A 17163-nucleotide genomic window follows, 5' to 3' on the forward strand; every position below is an offset into this window, starting at 1 on the left:
GTACTTCCTTTTTCCGCAGCTTAGCAAGTTCGCCTATCGGAAAACTTTCGGGTTGCTCACGATGTTGTTCCGCTGTTACCTCACTCATCCATATCGTCATTATTCAAGATCGCTACAGAACTAGCTTATGCGTCCTGGCTACAATAAAGAGAAGACACATTTTAAGTTATTCTCAACTATGGCAGTATTTCCCGTTCAATATTAGACTCCTCAGCCTGTGGCGGAAGGTTCAGTGGTTCTAGCGCTCGGCTGCTGACCCGAAAGACGCGCTATCGATCCCTGCCGCGGCGGTAGAATTTCGATGGAGGCGAAATTCTAAAGGCTGATGTACTGTACGATGTCAGTGCGCGTTAAAAAACCACAGGTGGTCGAAATTTCCGCAGCCCTTCACTACGGCGTCCCTCGCAGTCTCAGTCACTTTGGGAAGTTTAAACCCCCTTAAAATAAACCAGTTAGACTCCTCACCTGTAGAACTCACCTGGATACAAGATGAACATTAGTCGCATGATTTCGTGCTCGCAAAGATTTTTTGAAATTTTTAATCGCTGTGCAAGAACCAAATTTCGCTTCATTGATCACTGTCGATTAATTCATGGGCGATCTGACTGGCAGTTGGAATGAGACTGAACACTCTGCCTCAAATCAGTTTAGCATGTGACTGTAGGCGACCAAAGTCAACGAACGTAATGCGAATATTCTAATATTCTACGTAATCCATAACGCCTTCAGCCTGGTCCTTTCAAACGGGTGCCATTTTTAATCCCCAAAGGAAATAGATTTGTGTAAAAACCATTTAAATGCGCAGTTAATCGAAACATTTCAGAAAAATTATGTACTCTTTTGGTAATCGAGTGCTATGAAACTTGGACATAACGGCGCTTTTTTTATCCATGAAATTAAACAAAAATGAATCAGAAGCCTAATCATAGGAATCGCTTAAGTATTGGATTCGGGAGATACGTGCTGCAAGGAAACAATTCCTTCCATCAAGTGATGTGGAAAACTAAACGAAAATGAGAAAACGTTTATTACGTTCTTCACCGTGCCAGATGTGCATTTCTTGTGAGCGTTTCCACACGTGAAATTCGACGTACGGCGTAAACGAAATGGCAGAAACTGCGTGTTCAAAACATGTACTTGTCCACCTATGTTAGGACTGGCTAATCACGTCCTAATCGATATCAAGAGGAAGAAGTTGGCTTGGGTAGGGCATGTAATGCGAAGGCAAGGTAACCGCTGGTCATTAAGGTTAAAGGACTGGGTTCCAAGGGAATGTAAGCCTAGCAGGGGATGGCAGAAGGATAACGTAGCGGATGAGATTAAGAAGTTGGCGGAGATACAGTGGCCGCAACTGGCACAAGACAGGGTTAATTGGAGAAACACTGGAGTGGCCTTTGCCCTGCAGTGGGCGTAGTCAGGCTGATGATGATGACATAGAAGCATGAAACGAGATCGAAACATTATGTATTGACGAAAAATTCAGGCGCAACTAAACGATTGAAAGATTTTATTGCAGTCTCATCAGTGATGCATTGCCCCTTCGCATTCAAGCGAACTGGATCTCCGCTCTTCCACCAACACCCAAAAGTCGGAATCGATTGAAGATCTTAAACTTCTTATTTGTGTCAAAGTGAAGCGCTGATGCTGAGCTTCTTTTCCCTGATGTTCCCAACGGCGGATCCTTGCCTTGAGCGAATTGGTCATAAGATATTTTTATCCATCTGCAATAAACAACGGAGAAGGAAGCCGCAGAGATACAATGAAACCATCGGTTTTCGTATGCAGAAGAGCGATTTTGCGTTTGTGATTGTGTAAACGAAACACAGAAAATAAGATACTTTTCGGCAATATTACTGGTTATTTCCTGTATTATGCGCTGTCTCCCTCTGTGAAAAATTAAATCATTAGCAGTAGCAGCTAAAATTGCAAGGCGAATGAAAGACTTTGAAAAAATTGTACTCAACTGCGATACTTTCTCACGGTGCATACGTAAAGTTTCAGTGTTGGCTATTCCACATCCTATAAACAAAAATAATCACGCAGCACTGGTTGTAAAAATTCGATACTGGGCCCTCCGAGGCATCGTTTTAAATATTTCGAACAGCAGCAGCTGAATTCTAATAGTAACGTACAGGTGCCGCAAGAAGTAAATGGAAGGCAACATTCACGATAAAATTTAATCATTTCCGCCCAATTCATGCAATTTTGAATACATAAGTGCAGCCTAATTGTGATTGCGTGAATTTCACTGTGCACCAATAATCATGGACTATTATGCTTTAGATTTAAAGAAATTAATTTTTTTTACAAAGTCGCCTTACATTTACTTTTGACGGCGAGTGTGCATCCAACATGAAGGCAGTTTGCGTAGATGTCTCACCAGGGAGTTTGCTAAGGACCCTCACTGTTTCAACTAGATATACTCTGAGAAAGCTGCATAGCTTTCATACGCAGCTGTATGCCTACGCCTAGATAGATGGTATTGAGTATTGCAGTATTATTTCAAATGATATATACAGTCCTTTCCAGCATACAGTCTGAGCCCAGTCTAGCTGGCCACAGGGCTCAATTTTTGCTTTATAGCCACCGGACTGTAATGATTAGACGTCCAAAAATTTGCTGCATATATTTTCATGTGCATAACGCGAGCAGATTCTTTATTGCATTCACCATGCATAAATTTGAAAAAGAAAAAACAACATTATTTCTAAGCCACAGACTTCGAAGGCACATTCGTCTTTAAAAATGAACGACGCAAGAGCGAAATCTATTCAATTTCGCTCTACAAACAAAACCCTTGCTCTATTCCTGAACTGTCACTAGCTGTATTTCCATAGAAATTGTTTTTTCGACAAGGAATGTAACGTAGTGAACCAAGGAAGCATTAGCGTGTCAGAAACCTTTCAAGGATAATCTTGATTACATCCATAGCGCGCTTTCCTTGGCGCAAAGGCTAACGGTGAAAATATATACCTCGGTGTATTATTGAAACCTTAGATAAGGTCCTCCTATTTAAACCTTACATAAGGTCCTCAATTATATAACATTGCCATTTAGATTCCTTTCCTCCATTCGACCTTTCGAAGCATTCAAGACTATAACACAAAACACTATAACACTGCCAAAGAACACAAAGCCTGTTAATTCATCGGTAAAAACCAACGGCAATAACAAGGACCCTTTTGAGACGTTTTAGCAAATATGATGCCGATAGAAAGATCTTATCCTGTATGACGTAATGATGCCTTGTGCTTGCCTCTCCGTGCTATGGGCGCCGAATGCTTCTATTTCTATTTATTCGAACGCTGTTCGTAGTGGGCGAAGTTGGTTCTACCGTTTTTACAGGCCGTATGCCCACTGCACTAAGCTGTATTTTTACTAAAAGCAATATTAAAGTAGCAAATGGAGTAACCTTTTCGCTGATGACTGCGTAATTTACCGTAACATTACTACAGACAGTGACAGCCAATCCCTACAATCTGACCTGAACGCCGTAAGCTCTTGGAGCTCATCATGGTTAATGACATTAAAAGTTTTTAAAACTAAACTAATATCTTTCACTCACCGTACAGCTCGCATTCCAACCACTTATATTCTAAATGACAATACTGTGGAACTAACATCAATATACAAGTACCTTGGGGTGCACCTTCAGCTTGTCCTACCATGACATCACCATACTGACCTCACTCTAGTATCTGCTAACCGCTCACTTGGTTTTCTTAAACGTAACCTCTGATACGCCCCTATACACGTTAAAAAACTTGCTTATATAACTCTAATATACCATAAAATCGAATATGCTGCGGCCATTTGGGACCCTGTTCAAGCCTACGTTATCACTAACAATGAATCCTTGCAAAATCGTGCTGTTCGTTTCATATTTTCAGACTACTCACAAGCGTTCCAGCATTAAAAAAACGTGCCGAACTGGAAGATTTGCCATATCGCCGTAAACTTGTTCGCTTAACCCTTTTGCATAAGCTTTATCACCACCCATTGCTTCGCAGTGATTTGTTTCAGTCACCTGATGCTAATCTTTCCACGCCGTGATCATTCTTTCCAAGTTAAACGCGTAAACTGTCATTCATCGTCTTATGCCAGTTCATTCATTCCCCGTACTATCACTGAATGGAATAGTGTGCCATCAGCCGTCGCCACTGAAACTGACAATAAAAAATTCTGAGAGCTTCTTCGCTGTAACGGAAATGTGTACAAGTTTGCTGTTTTTGTTAGTGTTCAATTTTGTCTTTGTGTGATGCCTTTTCTTTCAATTAACATTTTTTTTGTTACACCTATTTGTTAAAATGTATCGCGATTACTTATGATTGTAACCCCCCCCCCCCTTTGTAATACCCTTTTCTGGAGGGCCTTTAGGGGTAACTTGCATGAATAAATAAATAAATAAACCGCAATGGCTACCTTCAGCGACTCGCCGGCTGTTGTATCATCCAGGGGGACGGCGAGCCTCCCTCTCCTCCCGGAACGTGCCTCGAAGAAGACTTCGGCGAATGCGATGAGGCAAGCGAGACCCAGCCCGACGAGCAACACCACAAACACGCCGCCCACCTTCGGTAGGCCAAGCCCGCTGGCCGAGCCCGGCTGGTCTGACGAGCCGCTGATTTCGGGGCAGCGCCTTCCTGGGTCCGGCACATTCCACCAGCGGTCCTTCAGCATCTGCAGGGTGCCGCTCTCTTGCAGCCGCAGTATGGCTGAGGAGAGGAGGCTCCGATAGGGGGAACCTGCGGACACCCAACGTGAAATGAAAATTTGGACTGCGACATAATTCTGTCGATATTCATCACTTACGTGGACCGGAATACGGGTTTCTCGCCTTGCCGGCATACATGTGAATTATTCCAGTTAACAACATAATTTAAAAAAAAATGATAGTCCCTCATAGCCCGAGTCGCTTTGGGACTTTAAACCCCAATAAACAAAGCCAGAAAAATGGTAACCACTAAATGCCGTCCGTCTGTTGATTGAAAGCAAAGTAAACGTAATTTTGTCCTGGTCTTATATGCCGCTTGCTCCTGGAGAAGCTCCGTGTCGTACAACTTAACATCACGCGCAGTCCTAAACCGAAATACAGGAGACAGTTCAACTAATACAGTCGAACCCGACCGCGGCGGCCGCGTTTCAACAACTCAGCCGCTTACACTAACGCAGTGGAATTGCCGAGGTCTCAAGGACCACAAGAAGCGGACTCATCTCCGCCTCTATCTTGAGAACCTTGAGTTCCTCGTCGCCGTGGTTGCCCTTCAGGAACCCGGCGCCGGTGCCAAACTAACAAACTACACTACATTTCAACACAACCCGCAGACATGTATACTTGTTCACAAGCGATACACTGCGCAGGAGGTCACACTTCCTACAACACCGTCTTTCCCATACACGATGGTTTCAGTGCTGCCCCTAAAGCGGTCTGACCCACCTGTACACATTCTAAATATTTACTGCCCACCGAAACTTAACAACGTCACGTTCAATGAAATTTTCACTCAAGCTATGCAGGTGGCGGGTAGGGATCCCCTCCTAATCGTCGGCGATTTCAACGCCCCGAGCAGGCTATGGGGATACCCCCGGGAGGACAGGCGTGGGAGGAAGCTTGCGGAACTTCTTTCCACACTTGGACTCACCCTGCACACTGACCCCGCCAACCCAACACGTGTCGGCAATTCCATTCAACGAGATACTTGCCCGGACCTCACATTTACACGCAACATACGACATGCCGACTGGCTGAATACAGAGGACACTCTAGGTAGTGATCACTGTATAATCAACACAACCATTTACATGCGTCCCCTGAAACGCCCACTAAAACAAGCTCGTATCCCTGACTGGACGACTTTCCGCACCTCTCTACCTATTGTAGACCCCCTCCAGTCGGGATACGACGCCTGGTCCAGATCGCTCACTTCTACACTCACACAACACGAACAGCAGATACAGCTTACAGAAACACAAACAGACGTGGACAACCACCTTCTCCACCTTTGGGAGGCCCGTCGCAGCCTCACGAAGCGATGGAAGAAACAGAAACATAACAGACGCCTAAAGAACCGCATCCTCGAACTCACACAACAGGCAGCGGAATATGCTACTCAGCTAGCCGACACTAACTGGGTGGACCGGTGCAACGCGGCTGCTCGCCAGATGTCTGGCCGCAACACGTGGCGCCTGTTCCGCGCTCTCATCGATCCAATACAAACACGCACAGAAACCCAACGCCAATTACATAGGGCCTTGCACAACTTTACAGGAACGACAAAACAACTAGCGCACACGCTCAGGGATCGCTACCTGTGCACCACTAAGGACCCCCGGCAGGCGGCGTACTCGTATGCAGGCGAAGCGAACACGGAGCTGGACAAGCCGTTCCAGCTCCACGACCTCCGGGCGGCCTTGAGCAAAATGAAGCGGGGCACTGCACCCGGGCGCGACAAGGTTACGGTCAAGCTCTTGGCCAACCTTCCCGACGCAGCCTACGCCGCGCTCCTCAAATACATCAATAGCATTTGGGACGGAGAGACTCCTCTCCCTCTCGATTGGAAATCGGCTCTCGTGACCTTTATTCCGAAAGCCGGCAAACCTATTGATGTGGAGAACCTTCGCCCCATCTCCCTCACGTCTTGTGTCGGCAAGCTGATGGAGACGATGGTGCGCGACAGACTCTCCGATTTTCTCGAAACACAGCACACTTTCGCGGACACCATGTTCGGTTTTCGCCCTCACAAGTCTGCACAGGATATACTTCTGCAGCTTCACCACGACATCTTAGATCCTGTCGAATGTCCCCACAACGACAAGGGGGTCCTGGCCTTGGATCTTAAAGGCGCATTCGACAACGTCAAACACGAAGTAATCCTGGACCACCTCAGTAACACCAACTGTGGCCACAAAACATTCAACTACATAAAACAATTTCTTACAGACCGTCAAGCCTACATACGCATACAAGATGCGGAACACGGGCCATACACCATCGGCTCGAGGGGAACACCTCAAGGCGCGGTCCTGTCTCCCCTCCTCTTCAATTTGGCAATGCTTCATCTTCCCTCCAAATTGTCCTCTTTGCCCGGGATACATCACGCTCTTTATGCGGATGACATTACAATCTGGGCCACGCAAGGTAACCTGGGCCACATGGAATCCTGCCTGCAAGCAGCGGCGACCCTAGTCGACGACTACGCGGCCTACTGCGGACTCCAGTGCGCCCCGTCTAAATCAGAATTTGTGCACATACGTCCCTCCCCTCGGGACACAACTCCGCTTTGCATCAGTCTCCCCTCGGGACCGATCCGGGAGTCCAAGGAGATCCGCGTCCTTGGTCTCTTCATACACCACCAACGCAGAGTCGACACCACCCTAGCCAAACTTCGCACGGTGGGAGACCAGGTGGGCCGCATGGTCCGCCGGGTCTCCAACAAGCGGGGCGGATTACGAAGCAAGGATGCACTGCGGCTTGCCCATGCTTTCGTAACGAGTAGAATCCTCTACTCAACCCCCTACTTGCACCTGCGCAAACATGATGATGACCAACTGGAGGTCATCCACCGGAAAGTCATCAAGCGGGCTCTCGACCTCCCGGTCACCACGTCCAACCAGCGACTTCTGGCCTTAGGCGTGGTGAACACATTTCGGGAGCTTCGAGAGGCCCACTTAGTCAACCAATACACGCGTCTTGCACAGACCACGTCCGGTCGCCGCCTCTTGGACCGGCTACACATCAAACATGACTACCATATTGAGGAAAGGGAGAGAGTGCCAGCACCCTGGAGACGCGCCCTCCGGGTCCGACCCCTTCCCCGCAACATGTCCAGAGAAGACCATAGCGGTCGTCGCCAGGCGCGCGCGGAAGCGTTGGCGCGATACTATGGTAACCAACAACATGTGTATTACGTGGACGTTGCCGGCCCACACCACGGGGTGTGGTACACGGCCGCAGTCGTACACAACACAAACACAGTCAACGGGCTCACTTTCAAAGCCTACAGCGCAACACACGCGGAGGAGATTGCCATTGCTCTTGCTCTCACTACTCCCAAGTCGAAACACATCATCACCGACTCGCGAGGGGCCTGTCGGAACTACGAGTTGGGCTGGGCTCCCCCGCTTGCCTGGCGCATACTGGAATATAGCTGTCGATCTGAAGATCCAACTCCACGCAACCTGATTTGGGCCCCCGGTCACCAGGGACTCCAGGGAAACGAACAGGCCGATCAGGCCGCCCGCGCACTCTCTCCCCGGGCTATCTCCCTGTCCTTGGAAGGGTACTCCCAATCAGACAATCTGGCCATTACATTCAAACAAATCACCGATTACTACAAGGAGGAGCACCGGCGCTACCCGGCCCCTTGTAAGGGTCTGGATCGCGCTGACGAGCGCCTCCTCATCAAAATTCTTACCAACACTGTACTGTGCCCGGCGGTGCTTAAACATTTCAATCCATCCTTTGATGGCGCGTGCCAGTTCTGTGGGGAGGTGGCTGACACCTTCCACATGGTTTGGGCGTGTCAGTCAAACCCATCTATCCCCCCCAACCCCAACCCCACCAGAGAGGACTGGGAGGCGGCCCTGCTCGGCTGTCAGGACCTAAAGACCCAAAAGGCCTTGGTTCACCGGACGCGGGCGGCGTTGCTTGCCAATGGGGCCCCGGAATAGGGGCTCCACCTAGTATTGTTAGGGGAAAGGGCCAATAGGGCCTACCCCAATCACCTCTCTGTAAATATTTATTGCATTATAAATGTTTTTCACCACCACCACCGCGTTTCGGTGGAGGCGAAACGCAAGAGGTGCCCCTGTGCTGTGCAATATCAGTGCACGTTAAAGATCCCCAGGTGGTCGAAATCATTCCGGAGACCTCCACTGCGGCACCTCTTTCTCTCTTTCTTCTTTCACTCCCACCTTCCTCCCTTCCCTTACGGCGCGGTTCAGGTGTCCACCGAGATACGTGAGACAGATACTGAGCCATTTCCTTTCCTTAAAAACGAATTTACCAGATCAATACAGGCCTATTCTCATAGCTCTCACACAATTTTTATAATGGTTTGTAAGTATATAATGCACTGAACAGATTTACTGAATTCTTGGTCGACCTGCTGTCCCTCTGATTCGATTAGAAGGTCGGTGAAAGTTTGATGACACACACTAAGGAGATGGTCATCTGTCTGTTTCCATTCGTGTCTTTTGAGGGAGCAACATACGAGTATGTTTATCAACGCGATAGATAGAAGGCTCCCTTTCTGCCGAGAATCTGATGTGATAGGCGTCGTCGATGTCGTTATCGGAAAATCTCCGGAGAAGCAACGTAGGTGGGCCACCTTCGTCATGTGAATTTGTGGCGCCATAACAGCCTTCCCACCGGATTGAGAGCAAACTGACCGTCGTGGCAGGTGGCTGTTAAATTAATGATTGGTCGCGAGAGGTCGCTCGGGAGGAGCAACCTGCGTCGCACAAGCACCACCGATGGCAGCGCCTTGCAATCAATGGGTAGTTGCCCATCGCTTAAACGATGCACCACTACGCCAGGAGTTGTATGAGGACTCCAGGAATCTATAAATGTAAAGTCCTGAATGAACAATTCCGCATATATGGACATTAACTCATTAAGGATATTGTGGAATACCTTTAAGGCGCAGCTTAAGTACCCCTTAAGTGTTTTCTTCTTTTTCAGAAACCATAGGGCATGAATTGTGCATCAAAATAGATACGGATGATTTAGTTACAAAACCCAGCGGTGGTTTTCATCATTAAAAATTAGTTACATCACAAAACATTCTAGGACAGAATGTGTTCGAAGTACGACGCGATTTCTGCGTTTTTTGCCGTGGCTCTCTCTAGATGAACGCGGTCTGTACACGAGAGCTCCCGGCGTGCCGCACATCGGCGAGAAACGCAAGGGGCTCTGCAACACTTTCCAAATATCGTAACCATACTCGCCCATTCGCTACACTCCATTGTCATGAACTCCTCAGCTAACTATACACTTCGACACGCAGCACAAGAACACACATGCAATATTAAAATTTTCCTCGCTTTTTCATCCAATCTTTTTAAATTTGCATCCTCATTGTGTAAAACGTCAACTTGTATACGTTTCGAAGCGGCTTGCGAAGAAGGCTAATTGGTGCATTCGTGGACTTGGTTTTAAGCGCAGGACCGTATAGGAAAGATCAGTTAGTTAGCGCTCTACCCTGTCAACTTTGTTCCTCCCTTTTCTGGCCTTCTGCGCCTAAACCAATGGAATCAGCTATTTGTCACATAACCTCACGCGTTGATTCAACGCCACAAATTAATCTAAGTGCAACAGAATAAAAAACAACACGCTGGCTAAGCACTGGCAATCACATGCGCAGTAAATGAAAGCAGCTGCCTCAAAGAGAGAAAGAAACGGCGAAATGATTGCGTCTACGACGACATTTTACAGCGCTCAGCTTGTGGTGAGGCACGTAGGTTTCAAAATTCTGTCACTGACGAAAATTGGGGAGCGGTGCGAAGAGGGCGAACAGCAAGTTAGAGTCCCCAGAACGTTGAATTTTTTACAAGACGTATTTGAAAAATTCTTGCCGGAAGAGATTCATGAAGCAGTGCCAGCCAGCATTGAATGTGTACTGCAGCTTCGATTGCATTACTGGGTTCCTTTGAAGGCAGAACTCTGCTGAAGGCTGCCGCGGGAAAATTCCACGCAAAGAGGAGTTCTTGAGCATCTTACCCTCTTCCCACCCTGATGTCGGAAGATCAGGTTCCGTTTACCGCTGTTCCACTCAAAGAAAAAATCAATTCTTTCAACTGATATTGCATTAACTATTAACCAGACCCAGCTTGAGTCAACAAATATCTTTACTTACCTTGGATTCGCAATGGATAACGATTTACACTGACAACATCATATTGAGGCGACTTGCACTAAGATGGCATCCGGTTGTTATGCTCTTCTCCAGAGGCGCGAATACTTTGATACCAATATCCTGCGTGTCCTATACTTCACATTAATACATAGCCATCTTTCATATTGCATCGAGTCGTGGGTCTGGACGTATAGTACTTATCTAGAGCCTATTAAAAAGTTACAAAAGCGAGCACTTTGAATAATTTAATTTTCTAGTTACACTGTACGCAGTAAGACACTATTTACTAAACTACGCGTATTACCACTCAGTTTACTCCGTGATAAAAGAACTGCTGAATGTGTCCACAAAATAGTAACAAACAACCTCCCGTTTGACATATGCACATTTAACATCCCGCCACTTCCAACACGGAGCCGCACGTACGGCAATTTTAACTTACCAGTGAAAAGAAATGTATATGGAGAGCGTCTCCTGGAGTTTACGGGCGTAACAATTTGGAATAATCTACCTAAGGACCTAAAGGCTGCCTACACCTTTTCCTTTGGAATAAAAAATTATTACCTTAAAAAGAATGACACACTTTGAGTTCATACTTTAATTTTTTACTAGTCGTCTTAGATATTTGCCTGATATTATTTGCATGTAGCCGAATCGTGATACCGTGACCTTTTTATAGATTTATACAGTTGCGTCTATTCTAAAAGTGTTTTGTAATTAAAAAGTGTGTACTGAAATCATTTTATCTTCTTCTCGTGTGGTGTACCCTTGTGATGCTTTGTAAATACTTACCAGTTATTTTCCCCTAGCTTTTTGTGATGGTTTAATTCTAGTGTAAGTTCTACGCGTTTTGTTTTATCTGTAAGTTTTTATTTTATATAATCTGTAATATATGTGTTTCTTTTGTTGATGCTCTTACAAGTGTTGAGAGTGGTGTATAGCCTTCTTTATACTAACTTACTGTCTTTATTTTGGTATGTTGTTGCCTACAGGCTTGTATACTTTTTTTCTATTGGACCCGTTACTAGCCGTTGGCTATTGGTCCGAGCAATGTTTGCGTACATTTGTAAAGCAACAAAGACCAATGAATGAATGAATGAATGAATGAATGAATGAATGAATGAATGAATGAATGAATGAATGAATGACACAATAGAAACGCGACAATGCGCACATAAGAACGTGTCAATTATCTCTGACTGACTACTGGACGTAGGCACCGACTATCCCAAAGTTATCGTTCGAAAACTTTCTTTGGAAAGGAAATTGGTGGACGGGTGGGTGCCTTTTGAGATGCATTCTTCTTCGCGAATGGCTTAGCTCCCCCTATGATGTCACTGAAAAAATAATTTACCTGGTACCTTCTAGGGCCATGAAGTTACATGTTGTCTCCTTAAATAGGTAATTATGACCGGAAATTACGCGTGACTATAGCCAAGCATAACCAAGAGTAACCGCAAATGGAGACCGGTCGGAAATGCGAGTAGCTCCATTGAGGTGCCTTCACGTCATAAATCCCCATGACCCCGACGTACATTGAAAAATAGGTCAGATCATATTCATATATATATATATATATATATATATATATATATATATATATATATATATATATATATATATATATATATATATATATATATATATATATATATATATATCGTAGCACGGATTATTCACTGAGTTATCTTTTAAAGCGACGTTCTTTTTTCTTCCTACCTCTCAGAGGTAGAGGCTGAAACCTTCTGCGGTCGATAGTTGTTAAAATTAAATATATTAATGCTTTCTTCAGTTTTGATCATACTAAACCATTACTATAACGTTTTGTTAATCAATCTGTCATCCCCCTCCCCTTGCAACTGTAATACATGAAAGGTTTTTCAGGTACCTAGTAAATATCTCATAAATCAAAGCTGCTACTTGGTCCACGACCACCATTTACGAAACCTGGTGAAGACAAGCCGACGTAATTCAGTTTAAGCTTCCTTAAAGTTAACACAGGTCATAGATATTCAAAATACCAAAAACGTGCCCCAACAAAAAGTATCTGAGGTCGTACAGCGCTGGCAATCTCGGCTTTCTGAAAGAAGATGACACAGGCTCTAGAAATATCACTCAAAAAATGAGAACGAATTTGTAAGCAAAAGCTATCTATATTTCAGAGCAAATTTATTTCGCGATGGCTCTGAGGCAGCTTTGGTCCCCGGCTGCTGGAAAAAATTGAACACACGGCTGCCCAGGAACCGAAGCGCACGAATCCACTTTCAATAATATGATTAGCAGAGCAATTTCATTCGCCGAGCTCCAACTACTTTCAAAAGGCTCTAACTTTTAATCAGAGTTCAATGGATGCACATTCAGGTACACGGTAATTATGCCCTAAACTTCGGGGAGGGAGACGGGGGGGGGGGGGGGGGGAAGAGGAATTGACGTTGACCGACACAAGCGCAGACACAAATGACCAACTCGATTATGGGACAAATAGTGGACAGCGAGTAAAAGTAGGGACAAGAATTTCTTTATGTACGTGTGGACAGTACAGAACGACATAATAAACGGCTTGAGGAAGGCACCGGCCACTCGGTAACACCCTGTCACGAGAAGAGCGGCAGGCACTCATCTCTGCGCACGGAGGCCAACTTCATGAAGCAGCCTGGAAAATGTGGTTGCCCTCTGTGATCGTGACTTTAGTCTTATCGCCCCCTTGCGCGCGAATGGACGTATCTTTGCGAGAGATTCAGACGTCGACCGAGTAGCACTGCAGCGCCATCTCGTAGCCCGAAACTCTGCTTTAAAGGTTCGGCATGAAGGCTTTACTGGCAGTACGAATCGTGGCCAAAACTTTTTGACCCTACTAATAATACGTTTCTCCTCCACCACCACGTGGTTTATACGTATTTTTATTACTACGTGTCAGAACACTCGCAAGCGCTTCGGTGGCTGTTCCGCTCATCACCACCTTCGCGGTGCCGTCTTCCACTGTTTCCTTTTTTATCCAGGCGATAATACTGCACTGTGAAATCATAGCTTCTGCAGAGATTTGCAAGTCTGTATAAAAGTTCGGTTTGGTTTGGTTTAGTTTATGGGGTTGAACTTCCCAAAGCGACTAAGGCTATGAGAGACGCCGTAGTGAAGGGCTCCGGAAATTTCGACCACCTGGGGTTCCTTAACGTGCACTGACATCGCACAGTACGCGGGCCTCTAGAATTTCTCCTCCAAAGAAATTCTAGCTGCCGCGGCCGAGATCGAACCCGCGTCTTTTGGGTCAGCAGCCGAGCACCATAACCACTGAGCCACCGCGGCAGCTTGTATAAAAGTTCACGGCGTCTAGATCTTGGCAAGGGGATGATACGTCGTCTCGCATGTAGTAAGTGCTCCATAATTATTGCCTCTTCTCAGTTAAAATTCGCACCTCGCGGGATGTAATGCCGCAGCTGCTTTAGATTCCATTGTCTGGTGTGTTTAGTAACGCACAGAATGAGAAAACAAATTTTCTGTGAAATCAAGGAGCCTGCTTTGAGTTAAAAGAATAACAATATTGCTTATTACCCGCGATTTATGCCGACGGGAGACGACAGAAAAGGCCACCTTTTGCTTGTCTGCGCAAGCGAATATCAATTTACTCCCAAAATAGAAGCATTTGGGAGATGCCTCATATCTTACTGCTTATTGCACGGAGCTTGCAGCCGTAACATTTCTCCTCTTTCACAACGTTCATGCCGTTATTTCTTCCCTGCAACTCTCGCTCCCTGTTGTTGTTGTCCACTTGGCGTGCGTTTCGTAGGGACCGGGCACCATCACATAAGCCTGAAAGAATCATTCCATCGCGGTATCAGAGACAAATTATAACAGGAAGCCGAGTGGTAGACTTTCGCTCTCTGCATCTGGCAACACATTTGCTCGTGTCTTCGTTAGGAGTAACGTCCGAGGGGGCCCGGGTAATCAGGATGGTTCACAACACAAAAAAGGCGCGTGATTAGCACCAACTAGCTTGACTTTCTTCGACGCCACGTGTATCCCCAGCGACTTTCCTGTCCTTAGGGGCTGTAAGGTGTAGCTCAAATGGGGAAAGCGAATACACAAGTTCCAGTCCAGTGCATCCAGGTGAACAGAAAGACCTAATGAACCAATGAAGCCTGGTCAGGCGTGGAAAAAAGAGAACCGAGTTCCTAATGCAACTTGGATGCTTCCATGGGCCCAGCTCTAGGGATCTGGTATCGCTCGCTTGCTGCACTGACTGCACGAACATTCGTCAAAGATCGTGGCCATTTGTTTCCATCTCTTGACCATGGCTGGCGTCTCTAAGTTGCATGTTTTTCTGAGCTCGTTCAGATGCATGCCACGTCAACTGTCTATATTCAGCTCACGCCTCTCAGAGAGCACAAAAACTGCGCTGTAACGTGCGCTGTAACAGGCACGGAGCGTACACTACGCCGCTTGCACGGCTTTGCCAGATTCTTGCCATGAAACACTTTTCAGGGTCGGGACAATAGATTCAGCACTCACGAAGAAACTTCGCAAGGTGAAGATTCAATTTCCCGTACCGAAGCCGTTCTATAATATTACTCAGACATCGTTTCAGTGTTATTCGGCAAATACTTTTCAGTTCAAAAATAAACACGGTAATAGTTCTTCGGAAAGGGCGATGGGATGGGCTTTGACAATAAGCTGCTTGGCGGATGCATTATGAGAGGGGAACGTCCGTGTACAAAAAGCAGGTTGCGGCGGCGTAACTTGCAGTGTCCTTCATATGTGCTAGTCACAGAAGGCCCTACGTGCTCATTTTTTATTCGTTTTCTCCAGAGGTTGTCATGTGCTGTCACCCACACTCCTTTTAATGTAATGGAGATGGCAGGATTAATCGGGCAAAAAAGGAAGAGGCCTTCTACTCTGCATCTAACCCGACTGAAAATTACAATGTTGATTGTATGATAATGACGATGACATCAAGTTGAGTCTTAGGTGAATGGCATATGGGGAATGTCTTATTGCGACTAAAATGCACTACCCGGCGCTTTTTCATGCTAAGCAGGCATTGCTTGACTTCCAGCAAATGGTTAATAGCAGCAAATTTGTGCGGCGGCGGGATGCAGCAGCGAAGTTTCAGCACGCTGCACTTTGCTGCAGTTAGAGTCACTGAATAATTTTATTTTCCCTTTTCAGGGAGCAACAACCGGCTTAGTGGCTATGGTATTCGCTGCTGAGCGAAACGTCGCAAGATTGACAAGCCCGAGAAATCTGCAAAAACGCTCCCAGTCTTCTCTACTGCCACCACAAGTCGAATGGCACTCCACACTCAAAATCACCGCAGAAATTTAGAATGTTAGATATATCCCATTGGTTTTGTATTTCCGCGGGGAACAGTTGGTGTGAACACACGAAGATTTTACAGGTGTGATCTTGAAGCGAGGAGGAAGAGGCGGCCATTATAATCAACTTGTTCGTCCGGAATCTCCGCACTGTCGTTAAACTGCAAGTTTAACATTCCCCATAGAGCTACGCGGCGTTTGCTACTGGTTGGAAACAGATGACGCTAGTTGTTGAAAGGCGAGGAAAGCTGAGCATGATCCTTGGCGCAGTGACAGACATTCAGTGGAGGCGAAATACAAAAACGCCAGTGTTCCAATAGATGTCAGTGAATTCTACAAGTCAACGTGGTCATCATACGTCACGTGCCGTATCGGGGCATCAAACCCAACATAACAGAAAATAGATTTTCAACCAAAAAGTAGTCACAGACCCCGTTGCTTGGGAGGCAGTAACAATAACTTACTGTTACTTCGGTGGCAGAACTTCCGTGGAAATATTAAGAATTATTTATTTTGAATTGCGTACCGCCAAGAACTGCAAGTGCAGAGGCAAATTATCCGTAAAATGTTCTCTCTGCTTATTTTGCGCCTCAAAAGGGGTGCTTTTTTATCTTTAAAATCATGGCGATTATTCCATTGAATTCCATCACTATTTCTGCATCAGAAACTATCTATGTGCTGTCGCCTTGTGCACAGAAATAAATACATTGGTATTTTTATACCGGGAGCTGCGTCTGTGACACAGCCCGGTGCCGTTAGTTCGCACGCTAACAATCATGGATTCGCCCAGTGCGTACGTCTCACGCTACTTATGCCGTTTTGGGTGAGGAGCGCCTTCTCCAGCGATGCCGTAAAAATGCGTTGCTCGTCATCTCAATGAGATCACCTCCCTGTGCGTCCTGCCTCGTATAAGGTGCGTTGCCATCGGGGGTGGCACTCGATCTTAAGGCGCTTCCCAGCGCTTCAACAGACCTCTCGGACGGGAATATAAGGAGTATTAA

At 46.1% G+C, this 17163-nt stretch overlaps 1 protein-coding gene across 1 annotated transcript in view; it reads right to left on the minus strand.

The window, feature by feature from the left end:
* Window positions 1-1548: 1548 nt before the first annotated feature.
* Window positions 1549-17163, minus strand: part of LOC149360787 (glutamate receptor ionotropic, kainate 2-like) — a 104550-nt gene continuing 88935 nt past the window's right edge. Inside the window, exons 14-15 of the mRNA XM_089569393.1 lie at window positions 4423-4742; window positions 1549-1721 (exon numbers count right to left, since the gene is read on the minus strand). Of these exons, the coding sequence (XP_089425519.1) occupies window positions 1701-1721; window positions 4423-4742 (341 nt within the window). The 3' untranslated portion in view covers window positions 1549-1700. The remainder of the gene's footprint in view (window positions 1722-4422; window positions 4743-17163) is intronic.

The sequence above is a fragment of the Amblyomma mixtum genome, chromosome 2 (genome assembly GCF_055824585.1).
Source record: "Amblyomma mixtum isolate Tamu chromosome 2, ASM5582458v1, whole genome shotgun sequence".
NCBI lineage: Eukaryota > Metazoa > Arthropoda > Arachnida > Ixodida > Ixodidae > Amblyomma > Amblyomma mixtum.